The 23,811-nt window shown below is 36.6% G+C and overlaps 1 protein-coding gene across 1 annotated transcript in view; it reads right to left on the bottom strand.

Moving 5' to 3' along the window:
• Positions 1 to 472: 472 nt before the first annotated feature.
• Positions 473 to 23,811, bottom strand: part of STX7 (syntaxin 7) — a 36,886-nt gene continuing 13,547 nt past the window's right edge. The window contains exons 3-10 of the mRNA XM_026705507.2: positions 16,930 to 16,999; positions 16,234 to 16,324; positions 11,530 to 11,667; positions 9,781 to 9,833; positions 8,733 to 8,823; positions 7,550 to 7,622; positions 5,582 to 5,664; positions 473 to 2,148 (exon numbers count right to left, since the gene is read on the bottom strand). Of these exons, the coding sequence (XP_026561292.1) occupies positions 2,056 to 2,148; positions 5,582 to 5,664; positions 7,550 to 7,622; positions 8,733 to 8,823; positions 9,781 to 9,833; positions 11,530 to 11,667; positions 16,234 to 16,324; positions 16,930 to 16,999 (692 nt within the window). The 3' untranslated portion in view covers positions 473 to 2,055. The remainder of the gene's footprint in view (positions 2,149 to 5,581; positions 5,665 to 7,549; positions 7,623 to 8,732; positions 8,824 to 9,780; positions 9,834 to 11,529; positions 11,668 to 16,233; positions 16,325 to 16,929; positions 17,000 to 23,811) is intronic.

The following is a 23,811-nucleotide window of genomic DNA, read 5'->3' as shown; positions in this document are numbered from 1 at the left end:
TTTGGACCATGGTAAGCAGAATGCAAGATTAACTTTCTAGGCAATTCTATATTTGTTCAGGGAACTCAATCAAAATGTGTTCTGGTTCTCCCAAGGCTCAAAAGTGCTTTTAGGAACTTAGACAAGATCGTTCTTAGTGATGTAATTTTTACTTTTTTTTTTTGTATAAAATTATGAATAGAATTGTACTTGATTGTACTGTACTAGAGGAAATATTGCATGTACAATCTTTATCTGAATCGCTATGTCCATTGAGAGCAGAGGATTGCCTTATGGCAGAGACCCATCTGTAAAAGAGAATCAATGTAACAACACTACCACCAGCAGGGCAATTGTAGTAAATTCAAATGATGCAGTATTATTTTTACTAGCCTTGTTGGTCTTCTTTTTCTGGAGTACGTTTCACCCGACGATTACTTCCTTTCAAAAGGTTACACGTAAGGATAGAACAATAAAACATAACAGCAACAGATTCGCTTTTTAAGGTGTCTTTATTTAGATGGTATAATCCAGGTTTGACTTTAGTTCAGACCCCTTCCCTCCCAAAAAATCTTAAGTCTCAAGAGTTCACACTATAAATGCTGCTTCTCTATCAAACTGCTGTACAAAAAAATGTAACATTTATACAGTAATTTAATAAGTTTAATTTATACAGTACAATTTAATACATTTTTTAAAAAGCAAAGAATTGATTAGCTGGCAAATAACAAATTTTTAAATGGAAGTTATCTCAAAATGGCACCCCAAAAAGCAGTTTTAAAAACCTTTGATCTTGAGACAATTAAATGGTATGCAATTCTTCATAAATCAAAAGGTTTAGTACCCAAGTAATTACATGATGAGGAAAAGAGGATTAATTGCTTTATTAAAAATTGGATATAAGACCTGCTGTTCACTGTGGCAGTTGATTGAAGTAGTTCAAATATAATTCAAACTGTTATTGATTGCTCTACGCAAGATCTCCCCCTTTATTCTGAGGTCATGCAAATAGGGAGCCAGATGACCTGACTGTGTTTTACTTCCAGTTTAAAAGTTTCATCCACTCCTTGGGGACCCTGTGGGTCACAAATATATGTAGGATTACAGATCCATGACTCAAATCCACTCACAGAGCTCCCACTGCCTCATTCAGTTGTGTTCCACAACATAACTAACAATACTTCTCCAAAGAGAGAATTGCAAACTATGGGCATTTGCAGTAAATTTGCAGTTAAGCAGCTATTCACATTAATTTTGCCCATAGACTTTAATCTTCAATCACCTAAGGAGTGTATAAATTAAGGTGCAAACAACTTGTTTTAAATGTGTCCCAAAGCCCCAACTGTAAAGTTATACACGCAAAACTACACTGCCCAAGTTTTCTTGTTCAATGAGAATTGGTCAGGTTTGCAGATACCCAGTATCAGGTTTATATACCAAAAATGTGGCAATACAAAGGCAAAGCTTTTAAGCAAAAGAAAAACAGCAGAAACACATTTTTGAAAATGACAATAAGCATTCTCCAAGAACCTACTAGAATTAAGCTTGGCACAGAGTGAGTTAAATGGGCAGACCATTCTCTGATTAATGGAATGAGACAATGAACAATACATGATATCTCAAAGATGGGACATACTATCAGAAAGACAGCCTTTGTTAAAAAAACGTTCCTATAAAGTTGGAGTTAAATTGATATTTTAAATTGGTGTTTGACAACTGACAGCCCGCATGCACAACCCTCTATCTAGCCTTTGATCCATGTGTAAAAGGTTAGCCCACTTGGTCCAATAAGATAAACTTGTCCTTGTATGCAGAATTCCAAGTAGTTTGGTCCAGAGGAGAAGAAATGCAAAGGAGAGGTACTATACAAAAACTTGCCCACCCCAGGGTTAAATATTGGTGAATTAGATATAAGTGTTAACTTCAAATTAATCCTAGTACAGAAGCTAAGAAAAAGCACTCTTGGATTAAAAATGCACCTTGTGATAAAGCAGAAATTATCAAGTTTGACATATCATTTACTGAACAACTTTCAACATGGGACATGACCAGAAGCTTCTTGCGTAATTGATCCTATCACTTCACTGTTCCCCATATAATTAGCCCCAGGACAATTAATCCTATTGCAAGTATAAGGACGATGATGCATATTTTCTTCCGGGACTTGCGCTGAATAAAGGGAGAGAGAGAGAGAGAGAAAAGGACACTATTAGTTTCACTTTCCAAAGGTGCAGAAATATACATTTGATCACATGCCATCATCAAATAAGTGCTTCAATGAGTTGCTTTTGCCTGTTTCAATATTGGGCTTTTATGCCCTAGATTCCCTCTACAGAAATTTATTTATTTAGCGTATGACAAAAGAGTACAGGTAGTCCTTCCCTTACGACCACAACTGAGACCAACGTTTCTGGTTGCTAAGCGAGATAGTCATTAAGAGAATTCCCCTCCATTTTGTGACCTTTCTTGCTACAATTGTTAAGTGAATCTGGCTTCCCCCTGGACTTTGCTTGCCAAAAGATCCCAAAATTTGTATCACGTGATCCCGGGACCCTATATGAGTCATAAACATGAACCAGTTGCGCAGCATCCAAATTTTGATCATGGGAATGCTACAATGGTCATAAGCGTGAAAAAAAAATTGTAAGTCACTTTTTTCAGTAGCGCTGTAACTTTGAATGGTCATTAAGTGGACTGTTGTAAGTCGAGGACTACTTGTATATGGATGACAGTAGTAAAAATATATAAATATATATACAAATATAGGAGCCTCTGAGGCTCAGTGGTTAGAGTGCAGGACTGCAAGCTACTTCTGCAGCCAGCTGCCTACATTTGGCAGTTCAAATCTCACCAGGCTCAAGGTTGACTCATCCTTCCATCCTTCCCAGGGTGGTAGAATGAGGACCCAGATTGTTGGGGACAATAGGCTGACTCTGTAAACCACTTAGAGAGGGCTGTAAAGCACTGTAAAGTGGCATATAAGTCTAAGTGCTACTGCTATAAAAGGAGCACATAATACTATGTGTATGATGGAAATATGTAGTTGCTTTTGTAAGGCATGAGGAACTCAAGAAGTTATATATAAATTATAGGTTACACTTTGAACTATGTTACTTCATGAGAATGGAGCAAGTATATTAATATCTAGGCAAGGGGTGTCAAATCCAGTTTCATTGAGGGCCACATCAGGGTTGCGTTTGACCTTTGGGGGTCAGGGTGGGCGTGGCCAGCTTGACATCACTCGTACTGGGGGCGCCTGTGGTGGCCCGAGCGCTCTGCGAAAGCAGGCTCCTGAGCTCCATTTTTGGCTGCAACGGGCTCCTCTGCCAGCGAAAATGAAGCTCAGTAGGACCGCAGTCCTCCCGAGCTCAGTTTTTGCTGGCAGAAGCACTGCAGGCCAGTCCTTCGCTCTCTCCAGGGTGGCTCCACAGGCCAGATCTAAGCACCCCATGAGCTAGATCTCTCCCCCCCACCAGGCCTTGAGAGTTTGACACTCCTGATTTAGGCCATTTAATCAACTGAGAGCAGTGTTCGTTAGTTAGAGAAAATCTGCTTTTCCTTCTGCATAAGCTCTCCAAGGGCAGCTAGTCACTAAATGATGCAGTGCCTGACAAGGAGCACCACAGTCGTCTTCAGGGGAAGATACTCTGCCCCATTTAAACAGACAGTCTTGACAGATGCCATGCATCCCATTCAGAGTTTTCCAGCACTGGCAGGTGGCATCAAAATCTGCTAATTTTTGTGCTGGGTCAGATATATATATTTTTTCCAGAATCTGGACGATCGATAATCAAATTTACTTTTCACTGGAATTTTACATCAAAGGCAGTGTTGTGTCATTGCGGAGCAAGTATGAAGTGTGGGGATTTCTGAATTTAAAGTATGATAAGTATGGCATAATGGTTAAGTATGGAACTGGCAGTTGTGGGTTACTGAAAATTTTTCGGGGTGCACTCTGAGAAGCGCATCTTGTCTTGTAAGGCTAGTGGGACGGTATGGGAAGCCTCTCCAGAGAAAAACACTACTGAGAGGAAAAGGGACACCGGCCCATCCCCTTTTATACAGGCAGAACTTTTCAAAGGACAACTAGTTCAGTCATGCAAGCATCGCAACCTGCAGTGTGAAATAGCAATAGCTGACTCTAACAGCTTATGACCTTATGCTGTTATATTGGTTTTTTAACTGTGTTATTGTAAGTTTGGTAGTGATGGGTCAATACAAAATGCTTGCATCTACTGCTGTTCATCTTTCAACTGCTTTGTTCAAATTGTTAAAGGGGACTAACTGCTTTAAATAGCTGAATCACTGAGGGACTAAGGCACAATAATGTAACTGCACAGGCATTTCTCACTTAAGAACCACTTTTGGGACTGACAACTTGATTGTTAAAAAAAATGGTTGCCAAGTAAAACCATGATTGCATTTATGAGGTTCCTTCATCTTTGCTTTGCTTTGCAGGATCACAAATTGACCATAATATTATTTTTTCATTGCTATCATAACCGTGAATGGTTGCTTAAACAAGGCAGACACGAAACAAGAACTACCTGTAACCAAAGTTGGCTGGAGTGTTTGTAGTTCCCCAAGAAATAGCATTCTCTCATTGAGAAGGATTTCTGTGCTTACAAAACTTCACATAAGTGCATTACTCTGGCTAGCAAGGGATAACAAATGCAGCAAACTGTGTCCTTCATATGCAGTAAAAGCATTAACTACCATTACTTGGCTGCAATCCAGCCAGTCTTGAGGCAAACTATTAAAGCAGAAGAGCTCAAGAAAGAAGAGGCAGTTGAGCCATACTGACAAAATTCAGACTACACAAGAGGAAGCATTGCCTTGGAAAGCCAGGAGAAGCGCAAAAGTATGCCTAATCTGAAATGTAAAGTTTAAGCTCTTAATGCATGAAAAGTGCCTAAAATACAGGCAGTCCATGTTTAGCATGGTAACAAAAAGTTCATTTTCTAAGCAATGCCCATATTGACAAGAAGAAAAGCCTTTGGTATGAAACCAATTAAAGTCTGGTCAGTTTCAGACCAGTTGCACCTAGTGGGTTCTAATCAACTAAGATCACAAAGCCAAGCTCGTTAACTTGCAGTTAACACTCTTGAAGGTTGCACTGTCTTGCCAAGTAAAATAGCTCTGGAAGAGATAGCTTGTTTAAGCAATCTCTATGCCTTTTTGCCAGAGGGCAAAAAAGAGGCAAAGAAATATACTAGGTACCAGATTATTATACTACAGAACATTATCTATAGAAGAGAATATTTGTAGCTCAGGGTTGAATCAAGGGATCTTTAGTGCTCTTTGAACTTGGTTATTTTCATACGGATGTTTCACTGATTATGTTACCTAGTTCGGTAATGAAATGTCTGCAAGAAAAATGTCAAGGTCAGACAGTACCAAAGATCCCACCAAACTTTATCTGAATGAAAGAGCAGGAACCAGTGATTTGGTAGCATCTCTCCCTCCTCTGTCTCTCCCTCCCTCTCTTCCTGTGTCACATGTTCATTTAGCAACCATTTCACTAAATAATTAAGTCATCAGAACCAATTGCAGTTACCAAATGAGGATTATCTGTGGTACTTTTGATTATGGCAGTCTTTACCTGGTACTCGGATGCTCTTGACAATTGCTGATTTGCTTGCTGAACGTGGACTTCGGCTGTTTCTACATTAGCTTCTATGCTATCTTTGAGAAAGGAGAAAAAAGCATTACAATTTGTCTTCTACATTTCACATGCATGCAGAAACATCGTGTTCTGAGACTTTATATTTTTAGATCCATTTTGTAGCTTTGGAGATAAATCCCAAGAACAATTATTTGAAAAGGTATTGAATTAAAAGCAAGGACAATGGTACATGTTCCAAGACAGGTATTCTTATTATTAGTGAATGGGGTTGTTACATTAGCCAGGAAACTACAGTGCAATTGAAGACTAGTAGTTTGGCTGCCAAGGTACTGGCTCTGCGTAAGAAATGCTCGTACACTTCCCATAGCATGCCATAAGAGGGCAAGCTGGCTTTGGGCCAGAAAAAAGTGTCATCCAAGGCCCTTTCCCTCTCTGGAATTCCCTTGCATATGGGGTCCTGCAACCAGGAAGGTTCAGAGGGTAAGAATCTGACTGCCTGCATGAAGCACCAGCTCATTCCTTCCACCAAAGTGGTACCTATTTTATTTATTCACATAGAACATGTTTTTACACTTTTAGGTGGACAGAAGCTGAAGTGAATGACGGGAGCTCACTCGACACACAATACTAGACCTCGAACCGCTGGAGCAGAACACCACCTCCAGCGTCATTAAGACACTGAGCCACTACATCTTTTCCAATACAGATAGTCCTCGACTTATAGCCATTTGTTGAGTGAGATTTGAAGTTACAACACCACTGAACAAAGTGACTTATGACCAGTCCTTGCGCTTATAATCGTTGTAATGTTCCCATAGTCCCATTATCAAAATTTGGGCACTGGGTAACCAGCGTGTATGTAGGATGGTTGCAATGTCCTGTGGTCATGCTTTCAGTTGGCTACTGATAAGTCAAGTCAATGGGAGTAGCTGGATTTGTTTAATGACCACATGATTAGCTCAACTAATGCAGTGATTCCCTTAACAACCATGGCAAAAAGACACAACTCACTTAACAACTGCCTTAGCAACAGGAATTTTGGTCCCAATTGTGGTCATATGTTGAGGAGTACCTGTGCTGGATGCTGCTTGAAATGGCAATAACAGTATCCTGATAGCAGAAAAACGTGTGTTTTTGTCCCAAACAATAAGAATCAAGACAGAGAAAAAGAGACTAAACACTTCAAAAGGGGAGAAGCTATGTTGAATACATGTAAGTTAAGGCGGTGGAGGGGAGAAAAAGAATTCATAAATGACTGGCATTTTAGTAGAGGCCATTATTGTTCTTGTTTTGAAGCATAGTTTCAAACATACTGCAATTCCTTTTTATTATGGATCTCACTTCCTGTATTATAATCCTTTTTATAATTACAACTATTTTGTTTTGAAATGAGCTATGTATAAACCATGTTATAAAAGACTTTTTTAAAAAAACCCTCATTGCTCAGGTATTCTGTGCATGTTATCATTATTTTTAAAGTTCTAATTAAACAAGACTACTTCTAATAATTCTGCTATGCATTCTGACCATTTCAACTCTGATCTGAACTCTGGAAAATTCCAGGGAACAATTTAAAAAATTCTAACTCTTGATTATTCTTGTTCTCAAAGAAATGGAGCGCCTGATGTTACATGAAGGTACCTGCACAACGGACGATAATATATTGAGGCATTCCATAACCAATTGCCCCTCCCATGTAATTTGAGCTAAAACTCTCATCCTAACTATATAACATTTATTCAAAGACCTTGAGACAACTAAGCTTTTTAAAATCAATCTTGCTTCAGATTCTGGTGTACCAAATTTCCTCTTTATGTAAGTCTTTTTCCTAATGAATTATAGATTTCTCCTCAACTGCTACAACTTGTAAAAGTGAATACAATATAACTAGCATGCCCAAATGCGGCAAAAAGGCAAGATATCAAAAGGTTGACCTTTGCTTACCTATTACATCTCCTTGTTCATGAATCATCATTCCCAGATCTTTAAATATTTCATTTATGTCAAGAATGTCTGACTACAAAGAAAGAAACTGTATTAAAACAATGTTCAACACTGAACAATACCATCGCAGGAATAAACCACAAGCAAATTAGAGTAGAAAGAAAAGGAGGAAACAGACGTAGGACAGAGATGTTTTGATGAGACAGCTAGTTTGGAAGCAGTTTTCAATTTGAGAAAAGTAGAAAAACCATCCTTGGGGAATGTAAATTTGAAGGATAGGATAAAAATTATGAATGGGTTGTTTATTAAGAGAGATTATACATCAATCACAGTGAAATATGATATATGTAAATATGTGTGTGTGTGTGTGTGTGTGTGTATCACCAGCATCACAGGCATGAGCAAATTTTGTGTATTTGTATGCATATTGCTTAATTAAAAGCAAAAATAGAACAAAAAAATCACAAAGTACAAAGTAGAATAAATGTGTTTTAAATGCTGAATGTAAGCATGAATATGACTGTGTTCATTTCCTACCTTTAAAAAAATATAATTTTAGGCTTAATTCTTCCAATAAAATCATTTTAACTTTTTAAAAATATAATTTTAGGCTTAATTCTTCCAATAAAATCATTTTATTGGATTGATCAGACATCCTGAGTAAGAATACAAAATTTAGAAGAATTCTGAGGCAATTATTCATTTCATCTTTATATTATACAACAATAACGAGGACAGAAGTATCCAGTATTTCTGGTTCCACAGCCTTAATTAAATTCAAAGACTTTGGATTTTACAAATGGGTGTACTTTTGTCTTAGCAAGTTCTCTGCTGAATGTGTGGATTACACTTAGGTTATTCTATAGCAGTATTTACCTCAAAACTGGGGAAATTCATTTTAGGAATCAAACTCTAACTTCCAATGAGAAATGAGAGCCTAGCAGATCTTCAAGATTATGAAAGACCATTTTAATGGTCTAATACTTTGATATCTATGAAGAAAGCAAACTTTAAACACTTGTAAAGTAAGGTAATGCTATGTGATGTCCTGAGTAACGCTGTACTTATTAATTATAGGAACTAATAACTTAAAGGGCAACCAGTTCCATCTCGAGCTCTTTTAGTTCATGGAAATAATATAATAAATAACATCTTGTTCTTGATGTCATTGGCCAGTGCTCACCTCCAGCTGCCTGATGGCCGATTCTCTTTCTTCAATGAGCCGAAGGTCATCTTCTGTGATTTCTTCATCTAGTACTTGGGTCTGAGGTTGGCTTTAGGTTAAACATACACAGAACACATCATGCACTACACATACATAGTACATTATGCACTATTAGGCTATTATATATGGAAAAAATATCTTTACTGCATTAAAAGAGATGCACCTCAAATTCTGTCTTTTCCTCCCTATTCCCTCTGGAGCCACATTTGGCTCTTTCATCCCTCTGCTGCAGCTCCCTATTGCTAGTTGGCTCCACAATTGATAGGGCTTTTGGTTTGGACAGGTAGAGGAAAAAGGATGCCGCGCTAGGAGGAGACTCTATGGTAGGGGAACCGCCATAGAGTCTGGTCAGTTCCAGAATTGAACAAGGAGCTCCAGTTAGGACCTTTGTGACTCTTTGAGTGTTTAAGGTTGCCAACCCCTGCCCTGTTACATATCGTGATAGTATACTATCCATGATTTTCATGGATGATCCATTTGTACATTAGAGGATTCATGGGAAGAAGGCAATGCCTTTGGCTCTTACAGTTAATTTGCCACTCCTATCAATCCTCCAATTTCTCTTCAAATTGTACACAATAATGATGGGAGATAGACCATCTAAACTAAGGGACTTTCGAACAATGCACATTAACAGTGAGGGAAAAAAATGTAATTTTGAAAAAACAGAATATCAAGTTAAAATCACAGTGTACTTTGTGTTGTACTATTGTTGCTTATTAGAGATGCAAGGATTTATATCTCTAATAAGAAGCTGTGGTGACACAGTGGTTAGAATGCATTATTGAAGGCTTCCCCTGCCAGGTGTTTGATCCTAACTGGTTCAGGGTTGACCCAGCCTTCCATCCTTCAGAAGTCAGTAAAATGAGGAGTTTACAGAGTCTGCAAACCACTTAGAGAGTTCTGTAAAGCGCTAGAAAGCTGTATATAAGTCAAAGTACTATTGCTGTTGTAATAAAATTAAACACAGGGGTTTTTTCATAGTTTAATTTTTCATATTTCTTACCTATCCCAAGATACAAGGGTTCCTTCTCTGTAACTTTCTTCTGTGGCACCACCCTGTCAAATGATATGAAAATAACAAGTTGCCTCTTTGGAAACGGAGTCAAATGTACTTCAATGCTCACCAGCAAGAGTTCAGCACTTCATAAGAGACCAGATCTAGAGAACTGTAGTTCCAAATTAAACTCTGATATAACAAGAAGAGATCAAGGGGTCTATGAAATGTTGTTCCAGAATCTGATATTAGAAGATTTGTATACCACAAGCATTCAATGCTGTATGTTGCCCAAATCCAAGCATAAATGTGATTTAGACTATGGCTTAATATAGAATATTTAAAAGACCAAAACAAAAACAACAACCACCCCCAGCACCTATCATCTTTCTGATTAAAAATAGGCATGAAGATTTGTGCATTGTGCTAATAAAAACTGAAAGACAGAGAATGAAGGCAAAACAGAAATGGGACGTCATGGAGGTTAGAGATTAGCCATCTGAGTGGGTTGGGAATATTTTATTTTCCTGTTTTCAGAAAACAAGAGTGGATATCTATGTAGGATATCAGATCTTATAATGCTCAGGGAAAAACAACTGGGATAAGGTCAGATGCAACTGCTTACAATAGTAATATAAAAAAGGAAGTCTAGCAGATTAAAGACTAAACTGCCTTTTCTAATTATTGTGATCCTGAACACCCTTCAGAGATGGTTGGGACATTCCTCTAAATATTGTGAGATCGGTGCAAGAGTGATCCAATTTTAGATTATCCTTTCCGTCCACAGCAGCAGTTTTATCTGATATCCCAGTCTTCTATAAAGGCTTTTTAGAGGAGAGGGGAAGGTGCAGGAGGTTGTATGGGATGAAGAGATTAAAATATTCTATCAGTTTTAACTTCACCTAAATAAGGATCAAGTTAATACACTTCCAAGTTCAGTAAAAACTGCTTAAGGTTCACTGCTCAATGTAGACTTCAACTCCATAGAAAAAATTAGCAGAAAGTAATGATTAGAGAGATGATTTGGTGTATTGATTGGTTAAGGCATCGAGGATTCATGGGAAGAAGGCAATGCCTTTGGCTCTTACAGTTAGAAACCAAGCGACTATGACTTCTAGTCTTGTCTTAAGCACAAAGCCAGTTAGGTGACTTTGGATCAGTTACTTTCTCTCTACCCCAGGAAGCTAGCACTGGCAAACCATGTCTGAAAAACTTTGCCAAGAAAACTTGGAGAGACTTGTCTGGGTAGTATCTCAGAATCAGATATGATCGAACAGAAGAAAAAAAAAATATGCCGAGAGTCTTAGGGTAAATATTTACTTAGGCAAGTATAGTATCAAATAGCTGCACCACACAGTGTTAACTATTCTATTCAGGTGTCTGTAAATCCCACACACTGACAAAAATAAAGATGACAGTCCTCTTTTTTGGTCTACCAGGCCACTATATTCAGATCTGACTTGGGCTGGCATGATTCCCAGACACGAGAAAATCTCTCAAGTTATTATTTCCTCTTGTCTCAAACTATTTATCTATTGTATAATTTATTGCCATTACAGAAGATCAGGCATTTGATCAACTGCATTTCCTAAACGGACTTTAGTAACGGATTGCACAGAAATGATATTAATACTGCTGTACTTCATGCACTCTAAACATTGTAATGGGAAAATAAATAGTATCATCTATTCTAGTTCTTTCAGTATTTTCAGTATTTTCCAGAATTAGTGCAAGTGTGGATTAATTAATTATACTTACTGATACCCTAGAACTGGCCCGAACTCTGGCCACAAATTCTCTCTCCTTCTGAGCAGCTTGTCTTTGGACCCGCTGGAAATTTGTAAGCGCTGTGGTGAACTCATTCACTAGTCGATCCTTTTGAATTCTTCTCTGTCGCTGAGCAAAGAAGGCAAACAAATCAAATCAAAATAATTTCACCGCAAACCAGTTCTTTAACTAATCTGCTGAAGTTTGGTAAAAATTCAGCCACTATGACAAAATATTCAGCAATTATCTACCCCTAATTCTTGTTATGTAATTTTATAAAGTATATACTTTAAATAAATATATCTGTATGTACAATTACATGTATATGTTGATTTCAATTCAGTTTCTTCTGACCTCTATCTATCTATCTATCTATCTATCTTATTATCTATCATCTGTCTGTCTATCTATCTATCTATCTATCCATCCATCCATCCATCCATCCATCCATCCATCCATCCATCTTATTATCTATCATCTATCATCTATCTTACTATCTATCTATCTATCTATCTATCTATCTATCTATCTATCTATCTTATTATCTATCATCTATCTTATTATCTATCATCTATCTTATTGTCTGTCTGTCTGTCTGTCTGTCTGTCTGTCTGTCTGTCTATCTATCTATCTATCTATCTATCTATCTATCTATCTATCTATCTATCTAGTCATCCAATTATCCAATGTTGATGGTTGCCCATCTCAATGAGTAACTTGGTGGTGAACAAAATTAAATTCAAATAAAAACAATTACAAGCATTATAAAAGTTAAAACATAAAGCAGCACAAAACCCAAATCATTAATATTTGGTATCTATTTGCAATTCTTTTTAACATTCGCAGAAAAATAGGTGTTCACTTTCATGCACATTCCCCACATACACTTTTCTTCCATTCTTTTTCAAGACTGCATTGCAAAATGTGCAACAATGGGGATATGTGGATGTAGCTATATTTCAGGGAATACAGAGAAGTGGAGATGAACTTCACATTAAAATGCAAGTAAAATAATTTCTTCACCATCATTATTTATGGCAAGGTAGAGTGGCGTGGTGGCCTAGAGGTGGAGCTCTTGCCTCACAGGAGGCTATGAGTTCGATCCTAGGTAGAGGCAGGTATTTCTCTCTCTGAGCACAATGAGAATATATCTGCTGAACAAAACTCTGCACTGGCAACAGGAAGGGCACCTGGCCATTAAAACACTCTGCTAGCTCCATTCAGTTGCCCAGACTCCATCCCACAAGGGATTATGGGGTAGTTAAATGAAGATGATGATTATTTATGACAAGGTCAACTATTATAGCATATCTGGATATTAATAATTATAGTATAATTATTTAGTGTAAGTATAAATGTTTAGACATCTAAATGGACATAGGGACAGCTATTAAGGGCTGCCATACCAGTTCAAACAGACATCTATTTAGGGTAATTGTGACTTACCCAAAGGTATCTATATTCTAGTAACTCCTATCCCAAACTACTTAGAATATTTATTAACCATATGTATATTCTGCCTTTCTTTTAGAACAGGAGTGTCAAACTGGTGGCCCACTGATCAGATGCGTCATGCACATGCCACGCCCACCCAAGCTCCCAGAAGGGGAAAAAAAGTCATGATACATCACATGACAGCAATGCGACACTGTGAGTTTGACACCAATGCTTTAGAAGTTCAAAATGATGCACATGGAGATTGCTCCTAATCACTGCACCTAAAGGGAACTTGGACAGAGAACTAACTAAAGTGATCAAGAAGAGGACTGACAAGTAGATAATTCAACCTGGGTTTCTTTGGTTCGAGCCCTTCTATCTTATGTACATCTAGTAGATAGACAAATAGGAATGCAAGAGATAGACAAGAAGACAGAGTCCCATTGATTTTGGAAGTACATTTAGTGGGACCATGTAAAAGAACCTTTTCAGCAGTAGCTTCTTCTCTGTGGAACATCAACCCTGTTGCTTTTCTAAAAGATCCAAAAGTATGGTTTTGTCAGAGGGCCTGAGAATCATGAATGGAGAAGGAGCAATCAATTATTTGATTGTATTGCTGCTGCCAAGGGGGTGAAGGTTATAGGGAGTTGTGGTGGCACAATGGTTAGAATGCAGAATTGCAGAATGACTCTGCTCACTGCCAGGAGTTTGAGCCTGACTGGTTCAAGGTTAATTCAGCCTTCCATCCTTCTGGGATCAGTAAAATGAAGGTCCAGAATGTTGGTGGCAATATGCTGATTCTGTAAAATCATTTAGAGAGGGCTCTAAAGCAACGTAACATGGTATATAAGTCTAAGTGCTGTTGCTATTATAGGTTTTTATATTCACTGATAAGCTGAACATCTGTTTCAAACACATGTGTGCTGGATGGACTTAAATGAAAAAGTTTGAATAACCTAACTTCTCTTTTCTCAAAAGCACAAGAGGCTATTTACAGTAGCACAAACAAAATGAAACCAAATGTTATGCTGTATGTCTTTTACATAAACATCTCTCAAGAGAATAGTTATCAAGAGGGATGTGCAAAACATTTCAGCCACCTGTTTTGATCTCAGAATAATACATCCACATTTCAAGGGTTTTAGTCCCATCTCACTTTTTTTTTAATGTGAAGATTTGTTAAAAATTCTTTCCCCCAGCCTAGTCAATGCAGTAATTGGCAATCACTGCTATTAATTTAGAAAGGCCAGGATGAGGTGGAAGGGAATATGGAGAAGAAAGCAATGAGTTGAACACGTACCAAGAGAAAATGAAACTATTCATATAAGAGTGTCTGCCAAGTAAATTATTGCTGTTTTGAAAAGATTCTATGCTATAAGGAACTTAACTGTGTATTTAGATAATGAACTGTAGTTAAAGCTCATAGGAGATGTGTTTTCTTGTGGGTTATTCTTGAAGTTAAGAAACAGTATCACACCACACACACACACATACACACCAGCAATTCATTTACATCAGAGGTCTCCAAACTTGACAACTTTAAGACTTGTGGACTTCAACTCTCAGAATTCTGCGAGTTGAAGTCCACAAGCCTTAAAGTTGCCAAGTTTGGGGACCCCTGATTTACATGCTCAAATAAGAACTTCACTTACAATATCACAATAACGTTTGGGAAGGGGACTTGCCAAACTTGATATCTGATCTTAGTAGGATAACATGGCTATTACAAACAAATAAAAGGATGCTGCATTTTTATGAAAACTTTTAAGGAAATGTCTCACAGGAACTTTTTTTTTAAAGCATATTTTGTGCATATCTGCCTGGTTTATTTGTCTGAAGGCAACAAGAACTGCTAAGTGAAAACCGGTTGAGAGGTTAGCTCGTCTGTCCTACTAATACAGAGGTCTCCAAACTTGGCAACTTTAAGACCTGTGGACTTCAAATCCCAGAATTCCTCACCCAGCTATGCTGTCTGAGGAATTCTACGAATTGAAGTCCACAAGTCTTAAAATTGCCAAGTTTGGAGACCCCTGTACTAATATGTCAACCCAGTAGTTCGGGAATTATTTAAAGAACTTAAAATACTTCTTTGCTGAAATTAAAACCTTCAGCTCTACCAATAAAAGATTCTAGTCTGAACAAACAGCTTTTTCAATAGTTGACAGCAGACTTGCATTCCCCTGGTTCGTCTGGGGATTTATTTTGATATTTTACAAACTATTTTTAAAAATGCATTATATTCACCAATATTTCAGCAACAGTGTCTAATAGCAATCAGCATGGCCTGCCATTTCACCTTCTTTCACAGCCTTTATCCTAAATTTAATTGATATCTCTGAAAGAATTTCAAGATTGATTCCATCAGAACATAACTGATTAAAAGAAATAGATGGAACATTTCAGTTTGGGTGTTTTATCCAAACATTAAACAAGACATGTTTTTCATTTTGTGTGCTTCCTATCTACCAGGAAAAAAGTTCCTTCCTGAGTTAATTCTATAATTCCATAATGTGGCAAAAATACCTTTCTCAAAATTATGTACCCCAGATATAGCGTATTCACCACACTAGTTGAAATTCAGGAATTTAGATGGATGTCAGCGGGTATGGAAAATATGCTGTTTCAGAAATTTGGACTAAGTGCACAGAATCTGGGGTTTCTTTAATCTTTATCCTTATATCTCTCATGTTTAACGCACATCCTAAGCAGTATTCACCAAAAAAAAAAAAAGGCACCTTTTAAAAACAGACCTATTCTGGATCTTTTTCATTCACCAAGATAGCAACCTAGTCTATGTTTCCAGGCTATGATATGAAGATATTTGTAAATATTTTATAGTGTCATTATTAGATTGCTATGTTACAAATGTTTTCTTTTGTAACATTGTCACAAAATTGCATATTGTGTACACACACACACACAAACAAAATATTTGCTCCAGATTCAGCTTAATGTGTTTTATATGCCAACTCCAGATACTCACTGCAGCTCTGGGTATATTTTAGGCCCAATAAGATCAATATGACAATTGCACAATTTTACAGTCTGTGTTATTACAAGTACTATAATCAGCAGGCCAGTTTATAATCCAACCAGTTCAGAAATATCAAGCTTCTTCATTATGACAAATACACCAATTTCTTTTAGTATGTTTTACTGGATCAGGAATCAATGCTTACAAGCACATACCATAGACTTAAAGAATAACAACTTTATTAAAAAAACCAAAATGTTTATACAAACACTACATTTCTATACCTGCTCACTTATTGAAGGCAGAGATCCAAATTCTTTTATGTATTTGTCTGTCTCTTTGGCAAGTTGGTTTGTATATTGCTGCTTTTGTTGCCTAGAACAGAAAGTTACAGGTGACTTGCTGGGTATATTTTACAAACATTACTATATCACTATTGTCTTTAAGATAAACCTTTGGGAAATAGATATTTATTACTGAATGTGTCCAAAATAATTCCTGGCTTTAGTTCAATGCAAATGAAGAACAAAGAACTTAATAGTGCTAGAGCAGATTTCACTTCATAAAAAGAATAGTTACTGACCAAAATTGGTGACATAAACTCCACAAAAGAAATTTAGCATTTATACATAGAGAGGCTCACAAAATCTTCATTCTGAGTTTGTTGCAGTTTGAATGTAACATTCAATGATAAATGTTGAAGATAGCAAACATGTAATTCAAACTATCTGAATCAATTTGATGGCTTTTATTAGCTCAATAGTGGATTTTTTTGTTTCTATCTGAGTGTTTGGCAATGCCAAAAATATACTTGATGTATTAACATGTCAATAAACAGATAAATGTTCACTCCCTCTCTCTCTTCCATTTTGTTGTCAAATGTTTTCAAGATGCTGAGCACTTTGATAAGACCCCAGCATTTACCGAGAAGTTGCATCTACAATGCAACCCAGTGAAAGGTCACCTCATGAAGCACTTACAGCTCTTGCCGCAGTTCGTGTGTGTCTTGTGGGGTTCCAAGTTGATTCAGTACTCTTTGTATTTCTGCAGCTGTTTGGGGATGGGGGTGGGGAGAAGTGGAAGAGATTTTGTAAGTGATATAGCTCCACCACAGCACCATGCATTCCTAATAGCAAATTCAGAAATGCGTACTAGTTAACAGGGTTGGAGAAGATCCAATTCAACACACAATTCAATACACATGCAACACTATATAAAATAGATCACGGTGCAACTGAACCAGTGAAAACTGAACCCCTTTCAAATCACATTTTAAAAATCTCTCAGCGCTTTAAGTAGAACTGATGCTATACAAATACTAAATGTTTTAAGAAAAATTTTACTTGATATCAATAATCTCACAATAAAAGAACAAGAAATGTACATCAAAACAGACTGACAAAGGGCCCAAATCCATAATATATTATGTATTATTTCAGGCAATGAAAATACTACAGATGTGACAAATACTGTCAAATAAAGATGTTGAATCTAGTTTTACTTGATATCAATAATCTCACATTAAAAGAACAAGAAATGTACATCAAAACAGACCGACAAAGGGCCCAAATCCATAATATATTATTTATTATTTCAGGCAATGAAAATACTACAGATGTGACAAATACTGTCAAATAAAGATGTTGAATCTAGTTCTTAACCCCCTAAAATGTAAGGAGATTACTTACAATTTAACAAAAAGAAAGAAGGATTGTATGTGGAGATGACCCATTCTTGTGACTAGGAATCCTATTTTTTAAAAATCTAAAACCTTCACCCAAATGTACACAGTTCATGGGATATACTTGCTAGAATTAACCCTTTCCACATACATCAATTCCTACATGAAATAAAGAATGAAAAGTTTTGTATTTTGTAATCACACATATAAAAAGAGTGGTTAAGTTGAAAGGACATCTCTCAATTGTCAAGTACTCTTTGTTTTACTTTTGAATTTAGATTTCACTTATTCCAGTCCTGAAATTGGTGTAGTCCTCCCCAAACACATGTTAAATTTGAACACTAGACAGATACACTGAAGGAAGAGGGAACCAGAATAAACGTATTCAAGAATTCAACATGGTTAACATACATCCTAGAAAATTAGTATGAATTGGGTCATCGTGCCAAGCCATAGAATATTTGATCTGCAATGGGTAGGGGTAGAAAATGCTGCTCAAAATATTCTAGGTTTGTGAAACTATATTAACCATATTTTGTGCTGTGGTTAAAATCAAATTTATCAGGATTTTATTAGTTCACATGTAAATGTGAATTTAAAGTTTCAGTTTTACAGTATTTTTAAATTTTTATGTGCCATCCATCTTTGAGATGAAAATTTTAAAAAGTCAAACAACAAGCTTAAGTCTGCTATACATGTATCCATTCCTTCCAGAATATTTAAAACTAATTCTTAGAGTTCCCAGAGACCATGGTAGAGAAAATATATAAAAATGATCTGTAGAAAATGCTTTAAAGGCTTGAAAATTTATAAAAGTGATTTACTAAAAGTGCTTGAAATGCACAAGCTGACACACTAGCTTTTAAGATTATTGTTTAGAATTCACCCATCTTGAAGGAAGTTACATTTATGTCAACTCGTAAGGCATCCCTTTACTTAATTGATTTACCGAATTGATTTATTAATTTACTTAATTGGTTGCACATATTAAATGTGGTCTGAAATGGTATACAGACCACTAGCACGTTTTTATGAGTGACTGCCACCTGCTGGCCATTTTTCTACAGCTTTAGAGATTAATTCTATGTCAAAATTCACCCAAGAAATATAATCTTCTATTAAATGATTTCAGAGCAATTAAAAAAAATAAAGATTAGGCTAAGTTACAAGGAAACATTCTATTTGTTAGTTTTGCAGTCTCTCTGTTGATGTGAACCAATAGGTGCCAGCATCTAGCTGAGCTTGTCTAGGCTAATTAGTAATAACCTCTAATCTAAGTAGGTTAGAGCCTGATTAGCATTTGGATGGGAGATCTCCAGGTGATATCAGCAGTGTAGGTGAAGCTGGAGCACTCAGATGGCGATAGCAAACTACTTCCCAAATATTGCCAAGTAAACAAGGGTGCCAGGAACAGAGCTTGACTTGAAGGAGTTGGTATAACAGATTGAAAATGTGGCCTTAATTAGTTAGAGTAAATCTAGTTAAGGTTGACTGAAAGCTAGCTTCTTACAAAAGTAAATTATAAACTATAATCTTTCATCTCTCTCTTCCACTCCCTGATTTCTATTGTGTAACATTAGCATTTGAGGTATTGGATGGGCCACTAAAATGGAGAACACTCAATTAAGTCAATTATGTTTTTATAAGTTAAAAAAATTAAAAGTACAGGATTAGAACAGGGTTGGCAGTCTGATGTAGTTCAAATGTCTTGAACCCCCATCATATCGAGCTAGTATGGCCAATGGCTAGAGAATGCCACTCTTGCTTACAAATAAGATAAAGGCATCACCTAGTGCAAGAATTGTCCTCAAAAGGACATCAAGAATATAGAAAGAAAAGTGGAATGGTGGAAGTGCTTAACTTTACTATAAATTATGCTGATTGTTTAAAACCACGCCTTTGTAGGAGTCAAATGTCTTGACACATATACTGATAAAATATTTGGCAAGAAGAGGAAGGGCAGCTACTCATCCTTATGAGACTCAAGCACCAAAAATATTACTGATCAGCAAGAAACAATGAGGGTGAAAGTCCTTAAAAATCAAACTAAAATCTGCTGCTCCGCAGAAGTTTCATAAACTTTCAAACTACACCCTACAGATAAAACTGAAAAAACTTCTAAGGAATGATGGCTTGACATTGATCACATATAAAACAGCTTTGCATCATTACTATTCCTTTGTTCTGCACTGGGCTAAATAGAGAGAAAAATAATGTTTCATAATGTTACTTCTAAAAGATGTCAGTGATGTTCAGGGTCGCAGAACACTCCACATTAAAGATTATCATCATTTTATTCCTCTACTACACAGAAGAGCACCCATCAAGCTAGAAAATAACACATTTCTAAACTATAATCTGTTATTTAAATTGAAAGACATTTGGTCATTGTTTTAAATGGTGATATAGTTGACATTTTATAAAATAAAGTTTCCTGTCTTCTGATCCACTTAATAAGTTATTATCAAGAGCAATGACCAAATTCACCTAATGCACTAATGTAGTTAATAATTGTCAGGGTTGGCATACCACTAAAGTATAAACCACAGGAATTAAAATTTACAGTCAATGCTAAATGAACCACATTATGATTCATCAAGATATGCGAACCTAATCAATATGTTCATATTTGTTTTATAAAATAAGAATATTTTAGCACATCGCATTACCAACAACAACTAAAAAGCCCAGGGAATAGAACTATGTAAAGTAGCGTTCTGTACTGTTATGTGGTAAAGACCTTGAATGATGGGGTAAAGAAATGCTGCCCAGGAAATGGTCAGATAAGAGAGAATATAACCCAGATTTGAACAATGGGCAGAACAAGAGGCTCCGAATGGACTCTCCCTAGTTGCTCAGGCTGTAAAGATGGCAGGAAAGTTGTACTTTCACATTTGCATGATTCTATTAATATAGCGTTACAAAAATAGTTCATCTGGTCATGTTTCCTGCCTAGTTTGCCTCCTTAATTTTACTGATTTCTTGTTTCCTGATGAAATTTGATAGCTGTGAAAAATTATATATATATATTCTGAGGTTCTCGCGGGTATTTGTATGTGGATCTTTGGTTATTCGGGTTTTCTCCAGCGTAAGATTGGAAGTATCTAAGCAACGTTTCGATGAAGTCTCATTTATCATCTTCAGGCTTGTGTCTTCGGCTCTGTGCTTCTCAGAGTAGCACAGAGCCGAAGACACAAGCCTGAAGATGATGAATGAGACTTCATCGAAACGTTGCCTAGATACTTCCAATCTTACATGGGAGAAAACCCGAATAACCAAAGATAGATAGATATATATATAGAGAGAGATTTTCTTAAGTTTTCACGGGTACTTACATGTATGGCATTCAGCTTTGTTCAGGTATTTTCCCACATCATTGTAGTTGTGCTTTTAAAGTTGTAGCAACATTTCGGCAGAATCTCATCTGCCATCATCAGGCTTCTGTATTGTGTTCATCAAACACAATACAGACGAATACAATACAGAAGCCTGATGATGGCAGATGAGATTCTGCCAAAACGTTGCTACAACTTTAAAAGCACAACTACAATGATGTGGGAAAATACCCGAACAAAGCTGAATAACATACATACATATACATATACATATACATATACATATACATATGTATATATATATTTATTTATTTTAAGAGCAGATTGTATTAACTGAAAATTATAAAAAATTATAACATTTTTATGACCAGAAGTAAAATGCTTTCCATTATATAATATCTATCACAACTCCTTTGCCAGCTACATAGGATGAAAGTATTATGTGCACAGAATGACTATTTAATTAAGGGGAATTAATTATTCCATCCAACTTGCTCTATATCTTAAACACAAATGAACTATAGTTTTGCGGTTTTGTTGATTCATGTAGATTTTTAAAGATAAATTCCTAGTGTCAATTCCATGGCGAGTGTTCCATGACCCTTGAACTGAATCTTGTTCAACCTAGAATGATTCAGAAGTTAATAAATCACCGTAGTAAGGTTAGATACAAAATTGTGTCAACAGCATAATCTAATTGCCTGTGTTTATCCTCCTGTCATTCCTACTCAAGGACTTTTCCGATTTGGAGTTCTGAAATTGAAAAAGGAAAGAATTCGAATGTTGAATCGTGGGGGGAGGAGGGTGGAACTATTGTGGCTAGATTCAAACATTGCTCTATTATATTTTTAATTAAGGAGATCCAGTTGATCAATATTTATCAGAGTTATGTTAACCTGATGTCATTCTATGTTCCTTGGTCAGGGAAGAACAATCAGTTGCCTTCCAGATGTCTTAACTCCTGGATGTTGCAACTTCCACTATTCCTAATAATCAGTGATGTCGGCTGGTCCCATGAGTAGATTACTAAGACACTACATGTCTTATTTCTCAAAGCAACTTTCATGTAACAATACCTTTCATTTATTATTACAATTGTTGAGTCTCCCCGTTAGGAGAATGAGTGCACTCAGGGAAACATAGTGAGAGTGATGTTAAATAACATACGACCAGCATACAGATATACTGAATAGTAAAATGTAGGTTTTACTTCCAGTAAATGGATAAACAAAGTCCAATAAACAGTCCAAATCATACACTGTTAAAGCAGCTAGTATCAGTCCAGGGATAATCCAAAAACGAAGTCAAGTATCATAAACAGAGTTCAGTAAACGGAGTTTGCTAACATTTGCAAGTCTCACAGCAATCCAGACAGAATGACGATCAAGCAATACAGCAAAACAGGAAATGCAAGGAGAGGACAAACCAGGTTTCTGGCTCCATCTTATGGCCATTGGAGGAACCTCAGCCAATCACAATTACAGCATTTTCTTAAAGATACAACAGTATTAAATGACTATCCTGGTTTAGATATATTTAGCCAGCCCAACTGTTAGGTGACTATCATTCCTAATAACCATCAAAGCTGCTTATCACTGCCAACTCTCTCACAGTGATGGAATATATGGCAGAGCCTGTGAAGTAGTTGTGTTCATGTTGGATTTTAATAGCTGTTTATAGTTTTATCCTGATTTCCAATTTTATATTTGCTGCGACCCAGAGTCATGACAATGAGATGGATTGCCTTATAAACCTAAATAAATAAATGACAATTGATTTTAGTGCAAACTGATGTGTTATAGATATTTTGAACTAGAACTTCTGCATGATTTTGTTGAAACCATCCAAATCCAAAGATGTTGAGACTTTGGGAAAAGTGCAAAGAAGAGCAACTAAGATGATTAAAGGCCTGGAGGCTAAAACATATGAAGAACGGTTGGAGGATTTGGGTTTGGCTAGTCTAGAAAAAAGAAGGACTAGGGAAGATATGATAGCAGAATTCCAGTATTAGAGAGGCTGCCACAAAAAAGAAGGAGTCAACTTATTTCCCAAAGCACCAGAGGGCAGGACAAGAAACAAGGGATGGAAACTAATCAAGGAGAGAAGCAACATGGAACTGAGAAGAAACTTCCGAATAGTGAGAACAATTAACCAGTGGAACAGCTTGCCTTCAAGTGCTGTTGGTGTTTCCTCACTGAAGGTTTTTAAGAAAAGACTGGACAGTCACTTGTCTGAAATGGTATAGGGTCTCCTGCTTGATCAGGGGGCTGGACTAGAAGACCTCCAAGGTCCCTTCCAGCTCTATTCTGATTCTGATTGATCAGTGGAAGCTATAATTCAAAATGTCAGAACTAAATTGCTTTTTCAGCGGAAAGGATCTTTGTGTATCTTGTCTTTTGTCCACAATTTCACCACCCATAAACAACAAACCTGCCAATCAGTTTGGATGTCATTTACATGTGAAATAAGAATGAGTCGCATTGGTAAATATGTACATGTCCATGTATAAAAACGAATGGGGCAATGCTGATTTAAATAAAATGTGGTTGAAGGCAAAGGAGGAAGTAGAGCAAATCAAGCTTCACAAATCCTTTTAAACATATACAGGTAGTCCTCGACTTACAACAATACATTTAAGGACTGTTCAAAGTTACAATAGCACCAAAAAAAGTGACTTATGACCATGTTTCACACTTATGTCCTTTGCAGCATCCCTGTGGTCATGTGATCAAAGATAGACAGATCTTACCATCACGTGGGAGATATAACTCAAAAGTGCAGTTTTAGAAAAATGTTTGCCGTTTGAGAAAGCCATTAAAGTTGAGAAAGAGACGTTCTAAAAATGC

This window comes from Pseudonaja textilis, chromosome 1 (assembly GCF_049901715.1).
Source record: "Pseudonaja textilis isolate UNSWEBS1 chromosome 1, rPseTex1.2, whole genome shotgun sequence".
In the NCBI taxonomy this organism is placed as follows: domain Eukaryota; kingdom Metazoa; phylum Chordata; class Lepidosauria; order Squamata; family Elapidae; genus Pseudonaja; species Pseudonaja textilis.
The sequence above is the reverse complement of the archived record's forward strand: the minus strand, read 5'-3'. Positions and strand labels throughout refer to the sequence as shown.